Genomic DNA, 12,244 nt, shown 5'->3' on the forward strand with positions numbered 1-12,244 from the left:
CTCAAGTTCACTATTTTAAAATATCTAGGAGGTCTGCCCTAACATTGGGAGCCTGAGCTACATAACAGTTCAGTCTAGCACACTATATACAAACAGCATACTATACAGTAGGACTGTCTGAAACACACACACCCCCCCCACACGCGCGCGCGCACACACACACACACACCTTCAAGAAAACGATGTGGAAAACCACAAAACCCTTATGCTTTTGAAAAAAATCCCTTTCAAGTGGCGTTTTACTAGTGAAACCACAAAAGGCAAATGCTAATTACTGTGGATGGAACACAGAAGATCTGCCCACTTCTGCATTGCCAGACATGCAACTGCTTAACTGAAGAGTCAAATAGCAGTCTTCTCTCAGAGGAAGAAGACTGAAAAGAAGTCAGTGGTCCTACCCAGAAGTCCTGCTCCCTGGAAAAAGTGGGAGTTAGCCCTTACAGGGTAAGAGGACTCGGGATCCACAGTCTCAGTTAGCCCCTAACTCATGCTCCTTGGTGAATCTTTAGCTATTGCAACTTAAGCCAAATGACACACCGCTGGCTTCAAAAGACTTCTCAGAGTCAAGGGTCATTCAACCTTTATCAAAAATTTTCAGGATTAAATTTATTTAACCTTTATTAAGATGTTGCATGCTGGTCATTTAACCTTTATTAAAAGGCTCCATGGGGGTCGTTTCATCTTTATTAGGATTTTGCATGGGGGTCATTTCATCTTTATTACGTTTGTATGATGGCCATTTAACCTTTAAGAGCTTGCATGTATATAACATGACATATATAATTTATGTATTAAGACACATATAAAGGGGCTGGAGAGATGGCTCAGTAGTTATGTCACTGGCTACTCTTCCACAGGACATTACATAGGTTCTAACACCCACACAGTAACTAACAACCCTCTATAACTCCAGTTCCAGAGGACCTGGTGTCCTCTTCTGGCCTCCACGGGTGCTGAATACATGTTGCACACATACATGCAGGCAAAACACCCATACACATAACATTAAACTAAGTAAATCTAAAGAAGAAGTAAACAAAGAAGTATATAAAGTTGAAATTTGGAATGGGAAGCTCTTAGGAAAGCAAAGGGCAATATTGGTAACATTTTACATTAGGTACAAAACCTAAGTCATCACTTAAGATTGCCAAGGAGGACTGTTTATAGGTTTTCGGTTCGGATTAGGAACACTTAAGTGGACCACAGTATGGGATGAGAGAATAGTAAAAGGTACCAAAAAACCATTGCCTCTGTTAACTGGATCCTCAACAGGAGGGGTAAAATGTATTAGAGTAAATAATATTCATGTCCCTCCCAGGCCTGGCATCCTGTCAACCATACATATGTGTTGGTGAACATATGGGTTACATAAGGGGACATCTCTGACTGTTGTGCAATCTTATTTTCCTAAGTTTAAAGCCAACAAAGGACGACAGACCAAGTCTTCTCTGGGCTGATCCAGCAAGAAGCATGTGCCTGAACAGGCCAGCAGTGTACCTACCAGCGTTGCCCACAGTCACAACCTCTTCCCGAACCTTGTGCCTCCTCTGGTTCTGCAGTGCCTCCACTATGATGTTGTAGGTGACCCCTCTGGTAAGGCCAGTCAGAGTTGCACTGGTAGAAGTTCCAGGAACTTGGAACTATACATCCAAAGCAGGGAGAAAGCATTTCAATGATAAATCGGCATGAGCTTCCTTAGTCTATGAGCAATCCCCCACTCCCATTTAAAAACAGACGAAGGGAGAGAACAGGGTTGAACAGGACTCCCACCCAGTCAAGATGAGATAGTAAATGAGTGCAAAGAACCATCGTTTCAAGACTGGGGAGATGGCTCAGTGGTTAAGAGCACTAAATGCTCTGCCAGAGGACCTGGGTTCAATTCCCAGCACCCACATGGCAGCTCACAATTATCTATCTGTAACTCCAGTTCCAGAGCTTCTGACATCCTCACCCTGACATACATGCAGACAAAACACCAATGTACATAAAAAAATATTAAAAGAGTAACTTAAAAAAAAAAAAAAGAACCATCATTTCTGCTAGATTTTTCTACCTAGGTGTTCCACAATTCCCAGAAACCCTCAGCTATCCCAGCCTCCTCTGAATCCTGTGGCCACTAGAACTCCTGGAAAAAAAGCCCTCTTCATAAACCTGAGTGCCACAGACAGACAGCATGTGCCATGCAAGGTGCCAACACAGTAGAACTTGGGTTTTCCTAAAATACTGGCACATCCCCAGACTAAAGTTTCTAAGCTAATAAATGTCCTAGGGTACAGTCAATTTTAAGATTTCTGCCACTTTCTAAAAATAACACAATAAAAATTGATTCTAGCACCTGTGGGACAAATTAAAGAAGAGAGTTTTGGAGAATCGATCTCTCATAACAGCTGGTCCCCAACGGTTCACCTCGTCTTCCTAGACACGTAACAGCGTGCCTCTTCAAGGACAGATGCCAAAGGTGGCATTTCAAACTTCATATAAATGACTTTTCCTCTACTTCCTAAGATAATTGTTTTATCCGTCTCACTAAGTAGTCTCCAGTGTATGAGAATAATAAAAAGAATTTCGTTTTCTCTACTGCGTGACGCTCAGTGATGCTCTCTGAGTCAAACAACCTCTAGTCAGAGTCGTAGCTTCTGCCCTGGGAAGGTGGGTGTACTGGCTGGTGTTATGTGCCAACTTGACACAGGCTGGGGTTATCACAGAGAAAGGAGCTTCAGTTGGGGAGATGCCTCCACGAGATCCAGCTGTGGGGCATTTTCTCAATTAGTGAGTGATCAAGGGGGAAAGGCCCCTTGTGGGTGGAACCATCTCTGGGCTGGTAGTCTTGGGTTCTATAAGAGAGCAGGCCGAGCAAGCCAGGGGAAGCCAGCCAGTAAGAACATCCCTCCGTGGCTTCTGCATCAGCTCCTGCTTCCTGACCTGCTTGAGTTCCAGTCCTGACTTCCTTTGGTGATGAACAGCAGTATGGAAGTGTAAGCTGAATAAACCCTTTCCTCTCCAATTTGCTTCTTGGTCAATGTTTGTGCAGGAGTAGAAACCCTGACTAAGACAGTGGCCATCAGACATGAAGCTGTGGTTGTTTCTGAAGACACAGTTACATAGAGAGACAATTTGCAAGGGCTGTCATGTACCTGTAAGGGCTCTTCGTCGGTGCCAACAGGTTGGCATGAAATGATGTACTCAGAACTCTCCTGGAACGGCGTCCAAGAGATGGTTGTCTGAGAGAGAGCTTCCTGTCCTGTAGAGGCATTTGGATTGAGCCCCGGAACATGAGGATAGAGGTGGTAGTCTACGTCTCCCCTGGGAACATGACCGATTTGGACCTCCTCATCTACATTCGGCAGGTATGGTCTTGGCCTAAGCCTGACGGGGGTGGCCGCAGTGGGTGGCGTTGTCCGCCTAAAGCCATGTTCCTCAAAGATCATTTGTTGCCCAACACTGGGTTGCTGGTGGGTTGTGCCAGGAAGCTGAATACCATTTTCGGTGTCATACCCAGGGTTGGTGATGAAGGGGGTCTTTTGAACTGTGGAGGGAACATCCAAGATCTCTGGTCCATGAAGATTGGGGTGTGGAAGGGTAACCAGTTGGGGAAGCTCGTCTAGCCAAGAGAGGTTAGAGCCAAAAAAGCAAAGCGCAAAAGTTAAGCTCGAAGAAGAAGCAACCAATCACTGTCAACCCAGGCAACAACTGTATATCAACCCGATCAGTGCTCCCACACAACCAGCGGTTCTCAGATCACAAAACACTCTTAGAGAAAGAAATCGTGATTTTTTTTTTCACAGATTTCTTTATAGTTCAGACAGGAAAAAAAAAAGTTAGTATGAATTCTCATACAGACAAAGCTTTGAACCGCTGAGTCCCACAGAAAGCCATCTCTGCTCCAATTAAGGCTTTGCAACGAACTGAAATGTTTGAAGTTCAGAAATCAAATAATAAATAAATCAACCCAAATCAGAAAGGTTTTACTCCCACCATTAAAAAGCTTCCCCTCCCCCTTCTAATTCAAACTATCTAGTTTGACTCGCTGCAAGGTAAACGAAGCTTAAGGTTGTAGAAAAAGAAATAAATCAGACATTTTTAGAGCATGTTAGGTGATTCCTGTCAAAGAGTACAATATATAAGCCATTCTGCTAGGAAAATAAAAAAATCCGTGAGAGATGTGTGATGTGTGGAAATGTAGAGAACTTCACCCTGCAAAGCAACCACTGGTTATGAGTCTTTTACCTGTCTTTTTCCTCCCAATCAGGGGCTCACTCTTCTGATTGTTCTTCAGGGCAATGACATAGATGGTGTACTCGGTTCCTGGCTCCAGACCTGATGGGAAACACGGCCGTTTCACTTACGTTGGCAGGCACGGCCAGTGATTGGCTCAGCAGAGGCGGCTGGGGAGCAGGCATTCCTGCCAGCTGCCTGTGAAGTCTTAAGGTCAGCTTCGCTCCTTGTTTATCTACTCTGCGCACCCCAGAGCCCCTTGGCTAGTTAATCATCTTACAGCCACAGCTGATACTTGAATGAGCAGTTTCATGGTAACCTTTCTAGAGGATTCTTTCAGCCTGTAGATAAACTATCTATACTGTGGGCCGGCAATGAGATATATATTTGGGAGAGATCATCAGAGACTTCAGACTTCTATTTAGGTCTAATCTCGGACAGCTGTCAGTGACAGAGCAAAAATGAGGATGTCTTCTGCTTAAGTCTTCCCATATCAGACTCTTATTTTCTTCTTCAATAAATGCAACAAAGAAGCCGTGATCTCCTGATATCTGTGTGTTTTAGAGACTTCAACATCCAGGAGAATCTATACATACAATTTATCTGGGGGGGGGGATGGGAGGAAATAATGAAGAATTTACACCAGAGTGTAATACATCATAGCTGTGTCATAGGACAGCACAGAAATTGCATGCTCAGTCATTCATACCACTTGAGAAGACTACTGTCCCTAAAGAGAAGAACATCTAAAGTGCTGGGCCCCTCATTCTCATAGCATCAAAGACACAACTGGGGAGTATTATGGATTTGGGGCATCTATGATTAAGGGGGGAAAAAAAATCACAGTGTGGAAGCAATACCAGTAATGGTGGCCTCCGTGATACCAGGGCGGGGCCGAGGGACCACTTCTCTGGGAGGGGATCCAGGCTTCTCATACTTGATAATGTAGCCAGTAATCCTGGCACGGGGCGCCTGCCATGACACCAGCAAGGAGTTGGGTGTGGTGGTCAGGAACCGCAGGTTGGATGGTGCATCGATGGCTGAAAGGCAAGCAAAGTGACACCTTAGAAAAATGAATGGCCATTCTCACAGTTGAGCCCAGCCCTAGCGAACAGAGGAGGAGAGAGAGAATCGGAGAGTCCCGGGAGTCAGAACATGGAAATTCCAGCTCCCTAACTGTTTCTAAAGTTGACGCGGCTGATTACAATAGGCAGCAGCTGACACTTCCTTCCTCCATAGAAAGCATAGTTACCGGTGGAGGCATCGATGATCACGGGCGAGCTCCGGGCATTGTCGTTCAGAGTGTACAGGTGGATCTTGTAGTCAGTGCCTGGCTGTAAACCTGGAAGTTAAAAAGACACCTGTTTAATCCACTCTTACTTTACTAGGCGAGTTCTCGTGCTTGCCTACAGTTTCCTTGACTCCTATACCATGGCAGAAGCAGTTACAGGGAAGAGTAAAGGGCTTCACGGGGTGGACAGGTCACTACTAATGAAAAACACATCTCAAAAGCACCTCACTTATGTCCCAATACTGAATCGTCTCTGATTACAGTTTCCGTTTTTATTATACATAATGCTGTTTGTAATTATAAATTTCATTTTGCCTTTTAAAATCTAGACATGCTAATTTTACTATTTTATATCTTTATGTTCTCTATATTAACTTTAAAAAAAAATAGGGTTTCACTATGTCTACTCTCAAAATCACATCCTCCTGCCTCAGACTCCTGCCTATGACTACAGTGTGCAGATTTTCATTAGACAATAATAAATCAGCGTTTATAAAACAACAAATTCAATGAATGAGATTTATAGGTCAGCAAACATCAGGAAGTCAACAGATCATGGAATGGCGCTCACATTCTCAATACTAGACCAGACTATCTAACGAGCCAGGTTATCCTGCAGGGGCGCATACAGGCAGACCACGAGTGCACTGACCTGTAATGGTGTAGCTTCTGACATCCGGGCTGATGGTCCTCTGGACTGGGGTCTGGCCATTAGCTGGGATGGCATCGACTTGGAAGCCAGTGATTGTCTCTGTCTTCGTTCTCCAGCTAATAGTGATGGTGGTCTCTGTAGCGTCCGTCACACGGGCCCTTCTTGGAGGGCTAACATCTGTGTAGGAGCAGAGCCAGAGATTAAAGCCCGCTTGGCTCATACAGGTAAGGTTTGGATATTTTAAAAAGAGTCCTCATTATGCAAATACATCCACTTCAGGAAATACACTGAAAAGTAATGTGAAGGTTACAGAAAGATGGGTTAACGGTATTGAGGAAATATGGAAATGTTCACTAAACAGAAAAGCTTTCTAAATACTACAGTGGTGCCCAGGGTTGACTCTCTAGTGTCTAGAGCCATGTCAAACAAGTGTGACAATGATTACTTTACTAATATGTAAGAATGTATGGTAGGGGGCTGGTGAGATGGCTCAGTGGGTAAGAGCACCCGACTGCTCTTCCGAAGGTCCAGAGTTCAAATCCCAGCAACCACATGGTGGCTCACAACCATCCGTAACGAGATCTGGCGCCCTCTTCTGGAGTGTCTGAAGACAGCTACAGTGTACTTACATATAATAAATAAATAAATCTTTAAAAAAAAAAAAAGAATGTCTGGTAGGAATTATAACACAGACAATTAGTAATAACGTCTGTCTGGGGGACTAATCTTCGGTCATTTCTATAAGGCTTCATGTGTTAATCATTCCATAGGTGATGAAACATCCACAGACTAGACCACAGATCTAATTTAGCCCCACATTCCCTATGGTGGAAGACAGTTCATCTTCCCCACACTGAACCCTACGAATACAGACCCTCACCAGTACCGCATAAGCCAGCTGTGAGTTTTAACCCAACAGCACCAACACAACACAGTGAAGTGATTCCATTTTGTTTCAGCAGGTCATTTCCTGGATGGATTCCCGAAACAACAAGCTATTCTATCAACTTCCAAATTCTATTGCTAAGTCAGTGGTTTAAATGTAAAGATCTTTTCTTTTGACTTCCACTCAGGGTCGGTCAGTATTAAAACATGTTACTCATCGGATTACTCACTCTCCAGTGTTGTGATGACACCCTGAGCTGGTCTGCTTGTCAATGTGTCCTTGAGAGCATAGACACTGACTTCGTATTTGGTGGCCACCTGGAAACAAAGGTACCAGAAACTTTGGCAATAGTGTTGCGTGATGCCTGGAGTTCTTACCAAAGCATTAGAGAAATGCGGTGATTATAAAAGACCATCTGCATAGCCCAGCAAACCCCAATCCTCCAGGTTCCCAGAGCAACTTCACTGTTACCTATGATAGGTAATACATTTACATTTAAATTAAGTGAATTTTAAAATGTTCTCAGGGGTTAAGTCCACAATCCACAAGTAGCAGCAAAAAAAGAATAAGAAAGAAATCAGTATTAGCCTTTTTTTCGCCTTTATGATCTGACAGGTATAAATCAGGTTTTGCTTTTTCCTGATCACAAAAAAAGCAAGAGAAAGCTTCTATTCTATGACCTATCTTCTGCTACTTCCCTAGGAATTGGTCCTGTGTTAAGATATGCATTAAGCCCTTATTGGATCCTAGCTAATTTCTGCATGGCTAGAAAAAGTTTTAAATATTATTTGCTTGCTTGTTTGAGGCAGGGTCTCTTTGTGTATCTCTGGCTGTCCTGGAACTCATTCTGTAGGCCAGGCTGGGCTCGAACTCAGAAATCCGCCTGCTTATTCTGCCTCCCAAGATTAAAGCACAGCTGGCTGATTGTCAAATGTTTTAATGGGGGTAGTGTCAAGTTAGGCTGGTAGTAACTGGAGAATGCGTCTTGCCAGGGAAGCATCACTCATAAAAGCCAAAAACTCAGCCAGAGTGGAGATATATATATATATATATATATATATATATATATATATATATATATATATATTGCTCCCCTACAGAATACTACTTCTTTTAAATAAGTGGAATACTTCTGTCAAAGACCTGCACAAAATCCAAAGCTATTTACACCATTCTAATTCAATAGTCATCTTAGGGTATCTAGACAATCCTAGGTCTACATAAAAGAATTCTATTGTACACGTTTGTGACAAACCTATTTGATGGTAGAAGCAAAGAGCATTAGGTTTATCATGAGATTGCACCTATGAACTCTATGAAATAACTCACTGCCTTACTCTGTAGAGGGAAGCGCAGTTCTTACCATGAGTCCTGACACAATCACCGATGAGCTGTCTGGAGAAAGGTTGATTTCTTTCATTGGTCCTGTCTTCTCTTTCGGGTTCACCCGCACCCGGTAGCCAGTGAGCTGAACATTGGGTGCTATCCACTGGGCAGTAAAGCTGGTGGGTGTCACCTGACTGAACTTCAGGTTGGTGGGCGCAGGAATGGCTGTCAGGATGGTCATTGGTTAAAAGGTTATCTTATAGGGAACGAGGAACGGGGAAAGAAAGCAAACTTTAAGAAGGAGGATGGATGGTCCTCGTAGGGACTGGTGGACTCCCTGGCCCAGGAGAGTCAGCGCAAACAAGTAATAAAAACGAGAGGAGTATTTTATACCAGCAACTCTCAGAACCACTGGAAACATCTGCATAAACGGCAGGCTTCCGAGAGACTTTGGGTCTTATCTCCCTACCCTACCCCTTTAGAAGCCAAGAGTTGAATTCCCTTATTAGTCATTAGAATTGATTTTTTTTTCATTTGTATGAAAAAGATGAGCAATGGCCCCTTTTTCTATATAAATTATCTTTGCACAGGAAACAATTTCACAGACTATTCCATCCTAGAGATAGAATTGTTTTTATTTGTCTCTTTCATTTGGACCCCACGGCAGATAGCACTGCTAAATTTGAAGTATTCTCTGCGGCGCAGCATAAGAAGAAAATTGGTTTACAACAGAGGCAGGAGAGAGAAGCAGAGAGCAGTTCCACAGACTGTCACCTCTGTATGCTTTGAGCATTCCAATCTTGCTCCAGAAGTAAAAGCATAAGAGGATGGTAAGAAGCACTGGTCCTAATGACTCTGTCCTGTGCGTCTGCATCGTCATCCTTTAAGCAAATGAAGGCCCAGCACAGGAGAGCTAGCCAGGGGAGGTCTTACCCATGTGTTCTTTGATCATGTTGCAAGGAAATGCCTGGCTTAGAGGGTCAATTCTCAGAGTAAGCTCTATGATTCTAGACTTCTTTCCTCCATGTGTGGAGAGGGAGGGTCACCACAGAGGTGTCTTACTTAGGAAACAATCCATAATTTAGTATCTTCAAATGTCTTACTTTATAATCTTTAAATATTTATATATTTAATATGTTTGCACATCTATGCTTAGCTACTTTAAATTTCTCTTTCCTAGACTTAGTTACCTAAGCATTACCTGACTTTCATTGTTCACTACCATTCCTTGTTGAAGAGGGCCTTTCTTTCCTAAGAGTTTGAGGGCATTTTTCTACTCTCCCTTACATGGGATTCAATAGCCCAGTAAAATATAACGCCAGCAAGGCATAAAGCCACTGTTCCCAGAAGCACCCGGGCGGTGGGTGCGGTTAACGATATACCTGTGGACTGGATTCCAATCAGGGGCTGGCTCTCCATATCATCGTGCAAGGCAACCACACTGACTGTGTACTCAGACCCCGGCCTGAGGCCCTGCAGCTCTGCAGTGTCGTCTTCACCATCAGGTGCAGGGAAAAGCTCCCGGATTCCATCCTCAGGGCTCGAGTAGGTCACCCTGTACCTGGAAACTTGCCCCTGTGGGCTTTCCCAAGCAATTTTGATGGAATCGACATCCACATCAGTGAATGCCAGTCCTTTAGGGCGATCAATGTCTGTTAGGCAAATTAATGGTAAGAGGTTATGTGAAAAGCAAGTTGTGAAACAAGCATATTTCCATACCATGCAAAGCAGTTCTGCTGATAACCATTGTCTTTGATGAATTAAGTTCCAATTATCACACTATTAAAACAGAAAGTTACTTGACATCTGCTTAAAAGGCTTTTTTTTTTTTTTTTGAGGTTTAGCGTATGCAGTGTCACGTTGCTTATTAAGACACAAGTGGGTGTGAGGTATGTAGACACCCTGAAGAAAAAAATCTCCACCAAGGAAATTTATTTATATCAATTTAAAGATATTCTAGATTTGATTCTGCAATGTGATGTTAGTCTCAAGGACCTGGATTCTCTATATCTTGGAAATGGTAAAGTTGATTTTTTTTCCTCAAGTCATAATTTGTCTTAGGTTCTTCTTTTCCCCCTCTCTTAAGTCTTTATATTTAAAAAGGCTGACCCTGGGCTGGAGAGATGGCTCAGTGGTTACGAGCACTGACTGCTCTTCCAGAGGTCCTCAGTTCAATTCCTAGCAACCACATGGTGGCTCACAATCATCTGTAATGGGATCCGATGCCCTCTTCTGGTGTGTCTGAAGACAGTGACAGTGTACTCATATAGATGAAATAAATAAAATCTTTAAAAAAGAAAAAAAAAAAAAAAAACAAGGCTGACCCAGCCACAGTCCTTCAACCATAATCACTTCTTGGGGCATACTACAGTCAACATTACCATCCAGTCATAGAAAAAGTAGGTCCTGGAGAGATATTTCATAGATTTGCTAAAAGCAAATAAGATTTTGCTGAGGCTGTTTAAGCGAAGGAGATTCAAAGCACAGCAGCCATTGATGGCAACACTACAGTGATTTTTCCTGCAAGCTCGCTTTGGCGCCGAGAAGAAAAAAATGTTGGCCAAGGGCTCATCTCAAGATATGAACCAGCTGACACATCGCCTTTCCCTGTCTGTATACAATGGCACAAGATGTGCGGTGGGCATCGAGACACCTGAGGACAACATGACTTTGGAAGTAGAAAACCAAGCATTGGTTACGTACTGGTCACTGCAGTTTGAACCAGGGGCTGGCTTTCTCCGTTCCGGTTCTGAGCATAAACACTAACCACGTACTCCACGGTGGGTTGCAAACCTTCAATGGTCATCTCTGTTTGATCTGAAAAGGAGGGAGAAGCAATTGCAGGTCTATAGAGCCACCCAAGCCACTCCTAAGAGCGCAATGAGAAGCAGATGCTGAGCCTACCCTTTTCATTTGCAGAATAACCATGAAACAAACACCCATTTCACTTGGGAAAGTCAGGTGCCTGTTTCCTCTCGGAAAAACTTGTTCACTGGTAACAAAACTGGGGCTGGGAAGCACGGCTTAGTTGGTAGAATGCTGTTCCCATGAACAAACCCAGGCTTAGATAGCCAAGCGGCACAGTACACTGTGTGCCTATCTATAGTTCTAGCACTCAGGAGATACAGACAACAAGATCAGAAGTTTAACGTCATCCTTGCCTATGTAATGCCGTCAAGGCCAGCACAGACTTCATGAGATCCCATCTCAAAACAAAATTTAGCATACTGCAGTAAAATCATATTCAAGGATAAGCTTTACAGCTTCACATGATGCCCTTTTTATTCTTGAAAAAAAAAGAAAGAAATGAAAATTGGTCTTAAGAAACTGGCTTGAGATCTTACAAGCCATTTCATATAAGAACATCAGATCTACAAGGATCTGTAACATCAGTATATCCTTCTCTTCCTAGTGAGTGACTAAGGATTTAAATAGTCCCTATTACTACACAAGACAGTATAAAAAAAATAAAACCTGAGATACACGGATACCAATACTGAGCTGGCACCAGTCTATGAATGGGAGCAGCATACACACATCACATAGGACACTCACTTCAAATGGCAACTTCTGAGATCCTACCGTGTTTCTCTTGCTAGGTGTGGACTTCTGGTTATCCTTACCTGGACTGGCAGTTTTAGTTTTTGATGGTCCTAGGCCATTTTTGGGAGTGGTGGTCACTCTGTAGCCCGTCACAGGAGAAGTTGAAGGCAGCCACCTGACACTGATGCTGTTGTCCTGGACATCTGTCACCTGCATCTGGGACGGCTTGTCAATTTCTGTAAGTACAAAGGAAAGCAGTGATGTCCCAGTGTGGGGGCAGGCCTGGACAAGCCCTGGCCTTTAGTTCTAGTGTGTATGCAAATGATCTTTT

The 12,244-nt window shown here is 43.4% G+C and overlaps 1 protein-coding gene across 10 annotated transcripts in view; it reads right to left on the minus strand.

Moving 5' to 3' along the window:
* The window catches only part of Fn1 (fibronectin 1), a 67,463-nt gene that overhangs the window by 8,632 nt on the left and 46,587 nt on the right, over window positions 1-12,244 (minus strand). For 2 of the 10 annotated variants that reach the window (XM_029481502.2, XM_029481505.2), the window contains 11 exons: window positions 11,994-12,149; window positions 11,074-11,187; window positions 9,753-10,022; window positions 8,408-8,595; window positions 7,274-7,361; window positions 6,159-6,335; window positions 5,468-5,557; window positions 5,076-5,255; window positions 4,228-4,317; window positions 3,135-3,601; window positions 1,502-1,640 (listed from right to left, as the gene is read on the minus strand). In XM_029481502.2, coding sequence (XP_029337362.1) covers window positions 1,502-1,640; window positions 3,135-3,601; window positions 4,228-4,317; window positions 5,076-5,255; window positions 5,468-5,557; window positions 6,159-6,335; window positions 7,274-7,361; window positions 8,408-8,595; window positions 9,753-10,022; window positions 11,074-11,187; window positions 11,994-12,149 — 1,959 coding nt within the window. The remainder of the gene's footprint in view (window positions 1-1,501; window positions 1,641-3,134; window positions 3,602-4,227; window positions 4,318-5,075; window positions 5,256-5,467; window positions 5,558-6,158; window positions 6,336-7,273; window positions 7,362-8,407; window positions 8,596-9,752; window positions 10,023-11,073; window positions 11,188-11,993; window positions 12,150-12,244) is intronic. The other 8 variants (XM_029481508.2, XM_021150136.2, XM_021150878.2 and 5 more) reach the window with 5 other exon arrangements.

The sequence above is a fragment of the Mus caroli genome, unplaced genomic scaffold (assembly GCF_978045245.1).
Source record: "Mus caroli unplaced genomic scaffold, Mus_caroli_1 scaffold_1, whole genome shotgun sequence".
Lineage (NCBI taxonomy): Eukaryota > Metazoa > Chordata > Mammalia > Rodentia > Muridae > Mus > Mus caroli.